Below are 16,479 nucleotides of genomic sequence, written 5' to 3'. Positions count from 1 at the left end.
TTGGGCAATTCTATGAATTCCTAGTGCCTCACCTCACCTCAAACAGGCCCAAGGAAATGCTCTTTAACAGATTCATCGCAACATCACTTGGAGCAGCAGTCAAGTCAACCCCAAGGTCTTCTCGCCTCGTCTCAGATTAAGGCTGCTTATCTGGAAAAACTACACCAGTCCATTTCTGCTATTGTATTTAAATGGAGCTCCTTTCTCTGGTCTATTTTCTACTCCGCCCTACCCCATGCCATTCTCAATTTATTTAGGAAAAAAATTGCTCTGCTCCATGGAGCCCCTCACCCAAATCACCACACGGGCGCCCTGATCTGTGGGGGCCACAGACCTGTCTACATAGAGCAGATGCATCGCTATTTGTGGGAATTGCTTTGTTCTGGTTTACCAAATTCAGGCCAAGGACAGGCTCTGGCTTGCACCAACAGCTTGGGAAAGGGTCCCATGAATGCCTCAGTTCAGGCTGAGGAAAACATTCCTGACCTGTTCAGGAGTAGCAGAGAATGGGGAGAAAAGGGGCTGCTGGCCCCACTGTGCAGCGTCTTCAAAATACAAGCAGGATTCTCTTCCGGCGCACAGGTGCATTGAAATGCATTTGGTCTCAAGAGATGCTTTTATGCCACTGAATTTTCAATTTACCAAGGAAGAGAAACAGGGGCAAGTATTGTTCCTTCTGCATTTGTCGCCATGACCACTTAAGAACCCAGGCCAGACTATATGATGCAATTCTACTTTTTTGTTCTCTTTTTATGGAACGTGAAGAAGGCCGTAGAAGTCAACTGAATCCAAGGCCAGTGTCTTTGCCTTAGCCAGTGTCTCTGAAATTTAAGTGGGAAAGTTAAAAATGATAACTCTTTTTCTTTAGGATTTCTGCCACACTGCACAATTATCTGTGGGGGACACATGCTGTGAGCTTGTTAGCTCCAAACAGGTTTTGGCAATACTGGACATTTTAGGACAGGGGTCTTCAAACTTGGCCTTTTTATGACTTGTGGACTTCAACTCCTAGAATTCCTCAGCCTGGCACGCATGCCAGGCTGAGGAATTCTGGGAGTTGAAGTCCACAAGTCATAAAAGGGCCAAGTGAAGACTCCTGTTTTAGGAAGTGTCAGGAGACCCAGCAATATAAAAAACATATAACGCATATTGTAGAGGTGAGAGACAGGCAAAGGTCGTGTGCAGAACACTGCCCCTCCAAAGCCTGTGTTTCTCTCCTCTCTGCATCTATCTCCCCCCCCCTTTACATCACCATGGCAATGTGAAAGTGCCGCAGGTCTGTGTGACCTTGCTTGCCTGTCTGATAACAGCTAGCTCGCATCAACAAGATGTTATTAACTATTCTGTTTCTGGCTTCTATATTCTTGAGGATTGGTTGGGAGTATAACCAATGAAATGCTATTGCCATATAGAAACTTTTGCTTCCTGTGATTTCTATATAAACAATAAAAAGCTGCGTACCAGCGGCCATTTTTTTGCACCCTGCAATGACTGAGCACTGATTACTACAGCATATAAAGCTATTCATGACTAAATCTTTTCATTAATATAAAAAAATGCCAGGTGATATAAGACTTGCTACCTACAATCTTTGAAAAATCTCTTATGGTCAAGCGCCTTACACAAGAGGTGCTCTATTTCTATGTGCCCAAGTTACACAAAATAAATTAAAATGTTTTCCTATATTTCTGTGCAAGTTTCCTCAAAGATAAATCATAATAAATTCAGGGGGCTTGTGCTCTGCAAATTGGTCAGCAAAAGTTTAAAATGAAGGATACTCCCTTGCAAACAATAAGATAATTTGCATTTCAAGGAAAAAGATACACACATCAATGTAAAAATTACCAATTTTTTAAAAAAATGAATCCCACATAAGCAAGACTGTTTTGGAGCGTCTTATTCATAGCATTTAAAGAAAACGGAAAAGTCATTCCGTGCCTCAAGCACTGGCCTTTTACATGGAAGAAAATCAAATTTATTGGGCTTTTTTGGTCTTTTGAAATTAAATTACAGCATGATTCCTTGATGCTGTTATAAGTGGAAAAAACACAACTGACCTTTTTATATATTGTGATTGCAGCATGAAAAATTATGGATCAGGTAAAGAGGTAAGGAGTTGCTCTCTTATCTTTCTTTCTCTTATTTTTCTAACTTTTTTTCCTATATTTTTAATCTTATAATGAAACTTAATAGCATTTATGAAAAAAAATATACAGAGGTAGGAGACAGATAAATCCCAATGTAAGACCATAATAAAAGGGCGGGAAAAGGCACTTGGCTTGCTTCACAGGAAGAATCACAGTAAGGGAACTATGCAGGTTGTTTTGTTAAGGCAAATTAACTGATTTTTTTTAAAGAACACTTGCCTGAAAATTAAAAACAGTAGAACTTAGCAAGATTCTGACCTTAGCAAAGCATGAAGGATGCACCTCAGCCATTAAGCTACTGTATTTTTGTGGAGATCTGCATAAGGGAATCTGTTCAAGGGAATCAAGATAGCTACCACAATCAATCAATCTGCATCAGAATACATTTATAAAAGGGGGTGGTTTGAATCAGGCTTGTTTGTGGCCGCCATCTTGATTTTTCTGATCACCCTTCCTATGGACACCCCTATGTACTTCTAGTCAGCCTAGCTTTGACTGTTACTTAAGAAATGAATTCTGCATTCTGACAAGTTCCTAATTGCCCTAAAAAGAAATCACTTGCTAGTAAAGCTTGGGAATTTGTTTCATTATTCATAGTGATACCAAGCTTCTAAAGAAGACTAACAGATTCTAAGCTGATCATCCAGAGCAGAGTTTTTCAAACTTGGCAACTTTTAAGACAGGTAGACTTCAACTCCCAGAATGCTGGGAGTTGAAGTTCACCCATCTTAAAAGTTGCCATGTTTGAGAAACAACTGATCCGGAATCAAAACAAAACACTGGACTTGTGTGAGAATGTATATGGTGAACATGTATTTCCCATTCACCTTCCTCCTCCTCACCAGACCCACTTTGAGTAGGCATCAACCCTGGTGTTCGACCTTGTTCCAAAATGTTGTCAAGCTGATGGACAAATGTACTAGCCCTAATCTTAACCCAAAATTTGCCCAAGAGTTCTGCAAGCAAATTTAGAAGAGCTTTTGGTGCAGGCAGACCAACAGTATAGCTTTTTAAAAAAAGAAAATTAAGCTTCTTTTCCAAATACAATATGATGCCCATCCCCTTAAACCAACTTAAGAAACCCCGGTTCAATCTGAGATCCAAAGGAGAGTTTATGAAGATAATATATATGATCAAGGCATCAAGCCTTCCCTAGACAGGATCACCACAGCTATGGGTGGGGAGTTGTAAGTCCCTGCACATAAAATGCTCCTTTAGAAACGGGCAGACAGGACCAGCTTCCCCATTAAGACGGTGTACATATGTGTGTGGGTTTAACGTGGAAATAGTGTTCCATTATGTATACACCTCTGCTGGGGGAACTCCAGGAGAAAGCTTGATTACTTGGTTCTTTTGTCCATATGAACCGGCTCTGGTACTAATCTGAATCCAGAACCTATTTACTAGGATAGAAAATCCTAGACCACTTAACTTTGGGAAGAGGAGGGGGGGCAGATTCCAGAATGGCTATACACAGTCCTATTAATGGCTGCAGTTGCCCTTTTTAAGGAGGCAAAACAAGTAAGCCGTGTAATATAAATTTGCATTTAACAAAAGAGAGAAAGACAAATGAGACAGTACCTGGTTTGCCCAGTGTAGCACTTGAATTAACTGCAAGATACATGCAAAGTAAATGGCTATCTTAAAAGACCAAAAAAAAAAAAAAAGAGAGAGAGAGAGAGAGCAGTCTGTTAAAAAAAGCTTTTCCTTATACACGTGAAACACTGCTTTTTTTTTTTTAAGTGAGTCTTTTAGCTACGTCGCTGTAGGCGATTTCAATCTCTTTGTCTCCAGGACAGGTGTTGGTGAATTCATCGCGGCTATAGGCGTTCTTCAGGTATCTCCAGATGCCCGTCATAGACTTGGGAATATCAAAGTTGCGGTACTTTTTGGCCACAATCTAGGAGCAAAGAAAGAACTGGGTTTCAGGAGGGTATTTTGGAGAAACTTGAGGCCTGAGAAAGAACTGTCTAAAAATGGAGCTTCTCCGAAACCAACCGACACAGCATTTAATTCACCGGATTTCCTGCAGAAAGCCTCCCAAAAACATACCGATGCACACCTTAGCACCTTTAAGATGGGTGGACTTCAACTCCCAGAATTCCCCAGCCAGGGAAATTGTGGGAGTTGAAGTCCTTCACATCCTAAAGTTACCAAGTTTGAAAAATGCCGATTTAAACAAATATCTGTTTCAGGAACCTCTTTTAACTTCCACCCGATTCAGTAGTCATCCTGCAAATTCTAAATTAGCCCGCAACACAAGGGTTTCAGAAAACAGTGACAGTTTAAACTGTTTTTTGGCTCCATACATTTAGCTGAAAGTCCAGCATTAAATCCCAAAGGTGCTTTTCAAAGGGCATCTGGGCTTTCTTGCTTATTTTCCATGAAAACGTTTCGCTTCTCATCCAAGAAGCTTCTTCAGTTCCGGACTGAGTATTCTCCATGTTGCTTCAGTTTTGAACATTTTCAAGGAAAATTACCGAGAAAGTCCAGCTGCCTTTTGAAAAGCATCTTTGGGACAACCATGATCTGGATAATTGGGAATCTCCATGGATATTTAGTTGAGCATTAAGTCTGTATGTAGGCTTGTTTCAGTTCTTGGGTCAAAATTCCACCTACTTTGACGATATGTAGCTTGGGTAACAGGTTGCAGTCTGCCAGCGTCATCTCATTCCCATCCAGGAATTTGCGTGTAGAGACAGGGATGTCCTCCATGCTGTTCTCGTCAATCTCATCGGGGAGGGGGCTAAGTAAGTACTCATCCAGCTTCTGCAGAGTCTTCAAAAGACCCCTCTCTAAGGCTGTAGGGTAAAAAGCCACAGGGGAAGGGGAAAACAAGAGTGCAGAATTAGACCATCCCTCTGACTTCTCTCTCGAGCAGTCTTTTTCAGCCTTGGCAATTTTAAGATGTGTGGACTACGACTCCCAGAATTCCCCAGCCAGCATGGTAGCCAATAGATGGAGAAACAGCCTCCTGGGAAGAGTTCAAAGTTCACTTTAATGACTTCTACTGCCTTCTATCCTGCTCTATGGAGTAGAGGGTCGGTCTCTGACAGAAGGCCACCTGAAGAGACTAGAAGCCTTTGAAATGTGGATTTACAGGCGGCTGTTACGTATAAACTGGGTTGACAAGATCAGAAAGGAGGAGGGGATAAGCCGCCTGGGAAAGCCAAGAGAAATCAGCAAAACAATTAAAAAACAAAAATTAGAATATTTCGGACATGTGATGCGACACCCAGAAAAATACGGCATACTCCATTTAATCCTCCAGGGAAAGATGGAAGGCAAACAAGGTCCAGGCAGAAGAAGAACATCGTGGCTTCAAAATCTAAGGGACTAGTTTGGACAAAACTCAGCAGCACTTTTTCGTGCAGCTGCTGATAAAAACAGGATCGCCAACATGATCGCCAACGTCCGATAACAGATATGGCACAAGAAGAAGACTGCCTTTTACCACTGCTGTTTACTGGGTTGTTTCTTCTGACATTTGTTTTAATTATTTCTTTTGGTGTTTTTGTTTATTTGTATTCATTTATTGGATTTCCATGCTGCTCATCTAATAGAGGTAGTTCTCGGCTTTCAACAGTTCCTTTAGTGATGATTCGAAGTTACAACAGCACTAAAAAAAGTACTTTGTGACGGTTTTTCACACATGACCCTGTCGCCCAAAATCAATGGGGAAATACAGGTTCACTTTACAACTGTGTTACTAACTTAACAACTGCCGTGATTCACTTGACAACTGCGGCAAGAAAGGTCATAAAATGGGGCAAAACTCACTTAACAAATGTCTCACTTAACAGCAGAAATTCTGTTCCGCGAATCTGAGCAGCTTACAATACAATAAAAAGTTAAAAAGGGCAAAAAAACAACAACAATTAAAATAGAGTAAAAGGTTAAAGATTAAAATTAAAAACCAAGATGATGGGCAGTCCAGAGAGCGAATCTTCTCTATCCTATTAGCCACCCCAAAATTAGCAGGCTCCTGCTAGACCAGGGGTAGGCAACCTTGGCTCTTTTATGACTCGTGGACTTCAACTCCCAGAATTCCTCAGCCAGCATGGGGGAACTATGGCCCTTTCATGACTCGTGGACTTCAACTCCCAGAATTCCTCAGCCAGCATGGGGGAACTATGGCCCCTTCATGACTCGTGGACTTCAACTCCCAGAATTCCTCAGCCAGCATGGGGGAACTATGGCCCCTTCATGACTGGTGGACTTCAACTCCCAGAATTCCTGAGCCAGCATGAGGGAAACTTTGGCCCCTTCATGATTCATGGACTTCAACTCCCAGAATTCCTGAGCCAGCATGGCTCAGCTTGGAAACCTCTCCCTTTCCCCTCAGCATGGCTGGCTCAGGAATTCTGGGAGTTGAAGTCCACGAGTCATAAAAGAGCCAAGGTTGCCTACCCTTGTACTAGATCATAGGTATGAAATCGATCGTGTCACATAACATATTGTGATGTATCACGCCGTTGTTTGCCTTTGCAGAGACAGGGTGGGTGTGGCCTGCGTGTGATGTATCCAGCCTGCGGGTCGCCAGTTTGACACCCCTGTGCTAGATGGTCTATGTAGGAGATGGCCAGGCTGAGCCCGAGGGCAGGGTCAAATACACCATTAGTATGGAGTCCATATGCCCTCACAAGAGATATAAATCCAGCCCCCTTTGAAATCCATTGATTCTTATCGCCAACTTGCCTTGACCATTAGCTCAGATTCTTGTGTAGAGATAGCATGAGACAAACTTGTAGTACTTTTGAACTCTGTCCTGGCTCCTGGTTTTTTGCACCTGACAGTCAAGCTCCCTTTACAAGGCATTTCAGCCTTGAACAAAATAAAGGTGAGATATTAATCTAATAATAAATATATTTTAAAAGCTTAAAGCACAATCAGAAGCTCTCTTCATCTGTAAACTGTACTATGTTTTGGAAGGAACAAGGTCTGTACAGAGTAAAAATTAGGCTATTAAGTCTCTTGGCTTGTTTTTTTTTTTTTTTTTTTTTTTTTTTGCCAAAATCTCCACTGCTGCCCTGGACTGGTTGTTCCCACAGAACACCACCGGGGGGCGCTCTTGTTCAACCCAACTTGTCTTCTTGCAGAAACCTGGGCTAAAAACAGAGGTTCCTCCTCCCATTTCAGATAGTGCTGATAGATCTGGAGACTTACTTACACAAACCTGCAGTTACAGAAGCAAAGTGCCTCTTCTTCTTGTGCCATATTCGTTATTGGACGTTGGCGATCATGTTGGTGATTCTGTTTTTATCAGCAGCCGCATGAAAAAGTGCTGCTGAGTTTTGTCCAAACCAGTCCCTTAGATTTTGAAGCCACGATGTTCTTCTTTTGCCTGGACCTCGTTTGCCTTCCATCTTTCCCTGGAGGATTAAATGGAGTATGCCGTATTTTTCTGGGTGTCGCATCACATGTCCGAAATATTCTAATTTTTGTTTTTTAATTGTTTTGATGATTTCCTCAGGTGGCTTATCACCTCCTCATTTCTGATCTTGTCAACCCAGCTTATATGTAACAGCCACCTGTAAATCCACATTTCAAATGCTTCTAGTCTCTTCAGGTGGCCTTCGGTCAGAGACCAACTCTCTACTCCGTAGAGCAGGATAGGAAAAACATAGCATCTGACAAGCCTGATTTTCAGTCTTGGGCTTATGTCGTGACTGCAGAAGACCTTTTTCATTTTGAAGAATGCTGTTCGGGCTTTTTTTTGTTTGGTTTGGTTCTGGGGAGCAGAGCACACTTTGTTGATTCTGTAAGGCAAATGTGCTCTCTCTAATTTAAGAATTTATGTTGTTCATCCCTACGGAACCTACAATTGTTTACAAGAGGTTCAAAAGACGGCCACAAAGAGTTATTTGCATGGCAAGCAGCAGATACATAATACAGAATAAAAGAGTTGGAAGGGACCTTGGAGGTCCTCCAGTCCAACCCCCTGCTCAAGCAGGAGACCCTATGCCAGGGGTAGGCAACCTTGGCTCTTTTATGACTCGTGGACTTCAGCTCCCAGAATTCCTGAGCCAGCCAGGCTGAGGGGAAAGGGAGAGGTTTCCAAGCTGAGCCATGCTGGCTCAGGAATTCTGGGAGTTGAAGTCCACGAGTCATAAAAGAGCCAAGGTTGCCTACCCCTGCCCTATGCCATTCCAGACCAATGGCTGTCCAATCTCTGCAGTGTTGCAGCACCCACAACTTTTGGAGAGAAGCCTCTGATTAATTGTTTTGTCAGGAAAGTTCTTAATTCTAGGCGGGCTTGGTCTTTGATAAGCTTCTATCTGTTACTTCTTGTCCTGCCCTCAGGTGCTTTGGAGAATAGGTTGATCCCTTCTTCTTTGTGACAGCCTCTCAGATATTGGAAGACTGCTATCATATGACCCTAGCCCTTCTCTTTGAAAGACTAGGCATACCCAGGTCCGGTAACTGTTCGTTGTACTCTCCTTCGGACCCCTAATCTATCACCTCCTAATAATATCCCCAAGAAAATAATCCCAACAGCTGGCTTCCCTTTAATCCTGATGCAAAATTGCTCCTAGTGTTACAGGCCATGTGAAACAATATCTTCCTTTTCCTGGATGCGAAGGATGAGCGATTCTGTACAGAAATTATGTTCAGAGTTTCCCCGTCTTATTTGCATGCTGCTTTGCTTACTGCAGCCTTGTTTCATTTGAGGCAACACCGAAAGGAACTGATGGCAATTCAGAAATTCCATATGCCTAGAGCAGTGGTGGCGAACCTATGGCACGCGTGCCAGAGGGGGGCACTCGGAGCCCTCTCTGTGGGCACGTATGCCTCACTCTTTGGCTAAGTTTTCGCAGGAAAAAGCCATTTCTCAAGCCCCTTCCTAGCCAAAACAAACCTCCGGAGCAAGCGCGCTGTTTTCAGCTTTGAATTATATCCAATCTGACACCAGAAACAGACTAACAGATGACCTGAGCGCTGCATGTGTTGCTCTCAAACTTACTAAGTATAAGCCAAGGTTAGACAAATTATCAGCATGCATACAACAGCAAAAATCACATTAATTGTTCAAAAGCATGCCAAATGCAAACTTTTACCTTTCAGTAAGAAGTTGTTGGTATCACTGAAAGCTTTGTTATTGTGTTTTTCTTTTAAGACAAAGGATGTTAATGTATGAGTTGTTTTTTCTAAACTAAAACCTCAGTATTCAGATTAAATTGCCATGTTGGCACTTTGCGATAAATCAGTGGGTTTTGGGTTGCAGTTTGGGCACTCGGTCTCTAAAAGGTTTGCCTTCACTGGCCTAGAGGTTGCATTTGCCACCAACACACCGTGCATGAATTCTGGTTTGTGGAACATTCAATAAAGGACTTTGTCTGTGTGCTGGAAAAAGTATTCTCTTCCCAGCTCTTGGCAATTCAGAAGAAATGCATTTGGGCTTTACAGCATGGTAGAGGAAAAAAAATACATTATAATACTAATGTGTACAATACAATAGTATTATAATACAATACTAATCAAGAAGAGAACCAGTCTAGAACTAAGGAGAAATTTCCTGACAGTTAGAACAATTAATCAGTGGAACGACTTGCCTCCAGAAGTTGTGGGTGCTCCAACGTTGGAGCAAGAGGTTGGACTAGGAGACCACCAAGGTCTCTTCCAACTCTGTTATTGTGTTAAAAAGTTGTGCAACACCCAAAATATTGGCAGGATCTTGAAATGTCACCTTCATTGCCGTTGCCATTTTAGGAGGGGCACATTTAAAGTACCGTATTTTCCGGTGTATAAGACGACTTTCTAAAGCATGGAAATCGGCGCCAAAGTCAGGGATCATCTTATATGCCGAGTCGTCCTATACGCCGGAAAATACGGTAGAAGTTAGAAGGGCAGAGCTTGTTTCTCGCCCTTGCTTACTCTCTGCTAACGGATGCACCCAATTCCAGGTAAGTTCTTCTTGTACTGTTGCAAAGATGTTAACTCTTAGTAATAGTAGTAAAGTTGGAAGGGACCTTGGAGGTCATCTAGTCCAACCCCCTGCTCGGGCAGGAAACCCTACACCATTTCGGACAAATGGCTGTCCAGTCTCTTCTTAAAAACTTCCAGTGTTGGAGCATTCACTGCTTCTGGAGGCAGGCTGTTCCACTGATTAATTGTTCTCACTGTCAGGCCTTGACAGTGTATCTGGAAGGCCTTGAGAAGCAGCAGACTAGAACAGGAAATAATTCATCACTTTTCTGCGCCTGAAAACAGCCGCAAGAGAGGCCAGCAGAGTTCATCACAAGCTTCTGTGTAACATGTAGCTTGCCCAGCGCTGGCTGGGAGTTGAAATCTCATATATCTGAATATATCACTCATTTGGGGAAAACTCTTTTTAAAAACCTACTTGTTTGGGACAGGGGAAGAAGTAGACTACAGGTATCCTCGACGTACAACTACAATTGAGCCCAAAATGTCTGTTACTGAGATAGTTGTTAAATGAGGTTTGCCCCATATTTTATGACCTTTCTTGCCACAGTTTTTAAGTGAATCACTGCAGTTGATAAATTAGTGACAATGGCCTTTCCCACTGACTTTGCTTGTCAGAAAATCGCAAAAAGGGATCACATGACCCTGGGACACTGCAACCGTCGTAAGTACGAGCCAGTTCCTGAGCATCTGAATTTTGATCACGTGACCATGGGGATGCTGTAACGGTCATAAGTGTGTGAAAAAACAGCCATGTCGCTTTTTTCAATGCCGTTGTAACTGTCATGTTTCCGACAGATGAAACTCTTCAAAGAACTTTGAGACATTGTTTACCTTAAAGAATCTTTATTCGAGCAGCATAGCATCGGCACATGCATAAGCGAAGATTCTGGATTCCCCTCCCCTGAGCACATAGTATCAAACACAATTTCCTCCTCTAATTAACAGTCATAAATCACATTCTCCAATTAGTTTGAAATGCAGGCTTTCCCTCCAGTCCTCCAACCCGCCATTTCTTATCATCTCTTATTTCAAAAGCCCTGAGTTCACACACTATTACAATATTGTTATGTCAAACTAACTCCCGTCACATTCCTCCTCCTCCCCCAGCATCATCTAACTCTGAAGAGTAAAGCATAAGAAAGAAAAAGGCTGCATCTCCAGATGTTGTCAAAGCAAGAACATCCGATGTTAGCAGCGTTGACAGTAACTTTGAACGGTCACTAAATGAACTGCTGAAAGTCGAGGACTACCTATCTGTAAGTTTATAAAGAAAAAGCTTCCTTCATCACTGCAGACTAATTAGAGCAGACATGTCAAACACAAGGCCCGGGGGCCGGATGCGGCCCGCGGAGTGGTTGCATGAGGCCCGCGAAGCCATCCTGGAAACAGTAAGGGAACGGCCCCTGCTGCCATGGCCCTGGCCCAGGCCGGCCGGGAGCCAATGTACAATTTTGTGGTGGCCATCTAGGCTGAAACGCATTCAGTCTTAGCTCCAGAAGGCCATCTGGAAACAGCGAGGAACCAGCCCCTGCTGTGTTGGCCCCGCCCCCTGGGTGCATGCTTGGAAGGTGTCACCCTTTGTGAGGAATGAAGAAATGCACAATCGCCTGGAAGTGGCCAGCAAATGGCCCTCGCCTACTTCACATATCCGGCTTGATGGGCTCTGCCCTGATCCCACCCCTTTCTGCCAGAGACCCTCAGATCTGTCCCCACAGGTACCCTTGACGCAAATGATGTAGAGCTGGCTACGCCCACCCAGTAGGCCACACCTACTCCATCCACGCCCACCCAGTAGGCCGCACTCACCCTGGCCACACCCACCCGGCCCGCTGAGGGCAACCGCAATGCTGATGCGGCCCTCAATGAAATTGAATTTGACACCCCTGAATTAGAGGAAGCAGCCCGAATGCTACACAGCACTCCAAGAACACAGCACGGACTTCCTACCTTCATTGGCTTCAGGTCTGGAATTCTTGATGAACGCTGAAAATTTAGCAAAGATGTCCATCCCAGCAGTGTTGGATTCTGGGTGTTTTACTGAAAGCTTTACATACCTGAAAGAGATTAAGTGACAGCATGAGCTGGGACACAGGATTAGACTTCTCGGCTTATTCCTTGTAGCCCTCATTGTTAGTAACATCCCTTTCAATACGGATTTGTGACATTCCGACACTTGAATTTTGATTTCCGTCCAATATCCCCTTAAGAAGTCCGTAAAGTGATGCTTCAGGTTGAAATATCCAGTAAGTCCTCAACTTGCAACCATTTGTTTAGCGACCGTTTGAAGTTATAACGGCACTGAAAAAAAAATGACTTATGACTATTTTTCAAACTTAACGGCTGCTGCAGCCTCCCTGTAGTCACGTGATCAAAATTCAGGAGCTTGGCAACTGACATGTACTTTTGACAGTTGCAGTCTCCTGGGGTCACGTGATCCCCTTTTGCGATCTTCTGACAAGCAAAGTTCATGGGGGAAGCCAGATTCACTTAACAATCGCGTTATTGACTTAACAACTGCAGTGATTCACTCAACAACTCTGGCAAGAAAAGTTGCTAAATGGGGCAGACCTCACTTAGCAACTGTCTCGCTTAGCGACAGAAATGTTGGGCTCAATTGTGATCGTAAGTTGAGGACCACCTGTGCTCCAATTCTGTATCAATCGATCACTTGAATTTTAACTGCTCTTTGCAGACTCCGGTCAAATCTGGCCAGGGCGTAAAAATATGAAAGGTGGGGACACGACTTCGCAACTAACAACAAGAAGATTGTGAAATGAGCTTATCCAAGACTGAAACTGGGGGCAGGGGAGGAAGAGAGGGCTCTTTGTGCAAATGTTTCGGTCCCAGAGGTCCTAAAATAAATCCCAACAGCAGCTCACAGGTGTCACGCTAGCCTGCAAGCCATTGTTCTGCTTGCTTTGTTCCACAGTTTTTACCGACAGGAAATTCTTCCTGATATTGTCTGAATCTCCTTTCTTTTAATTTGAAGTTGCCGGTCTTTGTCGGATTCTGAATTTCAATGAAGAACAGAGCTACAGCAACCTCTTGCGACCGACAACTTTTTAGATGGTGCCAGAGCACTATTTTTTTTTTCTTTTTTAACCCACCTTTATTTTTAAATAACTCAAGGTGGACAGCGTAGCCTCTACTCTTTCCTTCTCCTCTTTCCCCCCCCCCCCAAATAAAACACTCTGGGAAGTGAGGTGAAGTGGGCTGAGAAAGAGTCACTGGCCCACAATCACCCAGTCAGCTTTCATGCTTAAGATAGGACTAGAACTCACCAACTCCTGGTTCTTCAACCACTACACCAAACTGGTTCTCTATGAGATCAGCTTCATATTTTTTAATGATTCCTTGATGTGTTTGGTGTTCAGTACCCCTTGTGTCTCCTAGAGGAGATCAGCCCTGACTGCTCTTTAAAAAGCCAGATCCTGAAGTTGAAACTCCAGTACTTTGGCCACCTACTGAGAAGGAAGGACTCACTGGAGAAGGGCCTAATGCTGGGAAAGATGGAGGGCAAGAGAAGAAGGGGACGACGGAGAATGAGGTGGCTGGATGGAGTCACTGAAGCAGGAGGCGTGAGCTTAAATGGACTCCAGAAGATGGTAGAGGACAGGAAGGCCTGGAGGAACGTTGTCCATGGGGTCACGATGGGTCGGACACGACTTTGCAACTAACAACAAAAACCCCTTGTGTCTCTTCTCTGGACCTGTCCTAATTTATCCATATCCCTTTCAGATCGGATTGTCCAGAATTGAACATAATATTCCAAATCTAACCACGACAAAGTGTAATAGCTCACACCCCATCATGCGGAAACAGTGTTGTGTAGGACAGAACTTTTGACTGGAAAGTCAGACATATTCCAAAGTAGTTTTTAAAATGCTGAGACAAAAACGGTCTTGGAAAAATAGGAGTAAGCTTCGAAACAGCTCTGCCTTTATCCCTAGCTCCAGTAGTATCCGTATTTTCACTGGTAAATCTCTAGCATCTTCTCCTCTTATAGATAAGTAGATAACCCCAAAAGAATTCTATGCTGAGAGCTGTGGTGGCGCAGTGGTTAGAATGCAGTACTGCAGGCTAATTGTGCTGATTCCCGGCTGCCAGCAGTTCGATTCTGACCGGCTCAAGGTTGACTCAGCCTTCCATCCTTCTGAGGTGGGTAAAATGAGGACCCAGATTGTTGGGGGTAATAGGTTGACTCTGTAAACCGCTCAGAGAGGGCTGCAAAAGCACTGTGAAGCAGTCTATAAATCTAAGCAGTATATAAATCTATTGCTATCATGCTCGAGGGTGTCTAGTAACATGCAGTGAAGAGGATGCATCTCCTTTATCTTACTAATCGCCTCTCCACTATTAATCAGAGAAAGAGAACGCTGGATTAGAAGAAATTGTGGATGATGCCCAAGCTGCGATGTGTTTTATTTTTCATCACCTGTATTGCCTTTATTTTAATATAACTTCACCAATTTTTTTAATAAAATAAAAAGATGAAAACTAACCCAAAGCAAGTTGTCAAAAAAGAAAAATAGATTGATTAAAAAGAGACAAGAGAACTATACAGGTGAGAGAAGAGCAAAAAAAAGTAAAAATTATAAGAAAGAGCAAACATGTGTTTAAAAGAAGCACTTCCAACTTGTTTTACACAAATACGTGGCGGCGTTGCGACGGCTGTTAGCGCGAGGACCAACTGTAAGTCACTTTCCATAAATACGAGCCGCTTGCCAAAATTTTGATCATGCAACCGTGGGGATGCTGCAACGGTCGTAAGTGTGAGGACCAGAGTTGTAAGTCATCTTTTTCACTGCAACTGTTGTGATTCCTCACCAGCCCAGTGGGTCCAGCAGCTGAGTCTGAGGACTCAGATGAGGAGGAGAGGCCTGGCGTGACATTGGAGTCACTCTGAGGAGCACCAAGACCCACAGTCAGACGAGGAGGCCAGCCCTTCTACTCACGCTCGGGCAGAGACACAGCTGTTTTGGGAGCCTGAGTTGGGCGACGAAGAGGAACAACTGGGGCCAATCCTCAATGTGCAGATGCGCAGAGCAGAGAGATGAGCAAGACAGAGGAAGGCAGTGGGGCAGCTTGAGAGGCAAAGAAAAAGTCATTAAGAAGCCATGTCCCGGCTGGATTATAAAGGGAGAAGGTGTGGGAGGTGCTGGTTGACGAAGGCAACCATTCGTGCTGAGGATTGTGTTTTTGTGGATTGTGTGGCTTGCCTCTGAAGTGTTGGACATTGAGCAGTGGTTCTCAACCTTTCTAATGCCGCGACCCCATAATACAGTTCCCCATGTTGTGGTGACCCCCAACCACTTATACATCACCGGATGCCAGGGGCGTGGCCAAAGAAAAGGGGGAAAAAATGGCGGACAGCCTTGTTTGGTGACCCCCGTGAAATGGTCGTTCGACCCCAAATGGGGTCCCGACCCACAGGTTGAGAACCACTGACATTGAGTCAGGTGTGTAAAAATAAAAGGGGGTTGTTTTTTTCTTCTGGGTCCTGCCTAGTTCCATGAAGAGGGGTTTCTTCTTGTGAGTAAAGCAGTTGTGCAAGTACTCATGTAGGCTGGGACAGAACAGGAACTTCAAAAGATCGCTGAAGAAATAGATGCAAGTTGCAGACTATTTGTACTAGATCAGGGGTGTCAAACTGGCGGCCTGCAGGCCGGATGCGTCATGGTGAAACCGCGTCCATCCCTTTGCCGGCAATGGGGAAAAAAATCATGATAGATAACGACACGTCACATGACGGTGCGAGTTTGACACCCCTGGTCTAGATTGAGCAGTCCAAACAGCTTTGGATTCAGCGAGCTAAGCCACACTTGCAGAACCAGCGAGGGCAACGATGGAAAATAACTACAGCAATCTCGCCCTTCCCTTCTATCCGACCATCTCAGTGACACCTACTTGGGTGGGCAAAGAACTTCTTCAAGGAACTCTTCAATCTTGTTCACATCAGTTTTCACTTCGTTATTATAGGTGATGAAAGGCGGGTGTGTTCCGGGAGCCAGGTTCTGAAGGTCTGCAGGCTTCCTGAGAGAGAGACAGAGAGAGAGATGTGATATTGCACACATTACAAACAGTTCAAGGAATACTCCCAATCCTAGCGCACATTATCATTTGCAACATAACATGCCCGTAGTTAGGACCCTGGGAATCATTATACATTAGAGCAGTGGTTCTCAACCTTTTTAATGCCGCGACTCCCCAACCGGTCGTAAGTCGAGGACTACTCAACCGGTCATAAGTCGAGGACTACTCAACTGGTGCAGCACCGTTTGCAGAATGGGACTTTTGGCGGGCTCAGCAGGACAGAGACAGCCTGGACAATTCCTATTGGCTTTTGAAAGCCAATAGAATTAGACTCTATTCAAGAGAGTCTATTCTATTGGCTTTCAAAAGC

The 16,479-nt window shown here is 43.9% G+C and overlaps 1 protein-coding gene across 1 annotated transcript in view; it reads right to left on the bottom strand.

Moving 5' to 3' along the window:
* Positions 1-1,747: 1,747 nt before the first annotated feature.
* Positions 1,748-16,479, bottom strand: part of CLIC4 (chloride intracellular channel 4) — a 62,645-nt gene continuing 47,913 nt past the window's right edge. Inside the window, exons 3-6 of the mRNA XM_039363003.1 lie at positions 15,984-16,109; positions 12,024-12,130; positions 4,767-4,948; positions 1,748-4,047 (exon numbers count right to left, since the gene is read on the bottom strand). Of these exons, the coding sequence (XP_039218937.1) occupies positions 3,886-4,047; positions 4,767-4,948; positions 12,024-12,130; positions 15,984-16,109 (577 nt within the window). The 3' untranslated portion in view covers positions 1,748-3,885. The remainder of the gene's footprint in view (positions 4,048-4,766; positions 4,949-12,023; positions 12,131-15,983; positions 16,110-16,479) is intronic.

Source organism: Crotalus tigris, unplaced genomic scaffold (assembly GCF_016545835.1).
Source record: "Crotalus tigris isolate CLP2741 ecotype Arizona unplaced genomic scaffold, ASM1654583v1 scf7180000019504.1669754, whole genome shotgun sequence".
NCBI classification, from domain to species: domain Eukaryota; kingdom Metazoa; phylum Chordata; class Lepidosauria; order Squamata; family Viperidae; genus Crotalus; species Crotalus tigris.
Note: the sequence above shows the minus strand (reverse complement) of the source record. Positions and strands in the feature narration are given on the sequence as shown.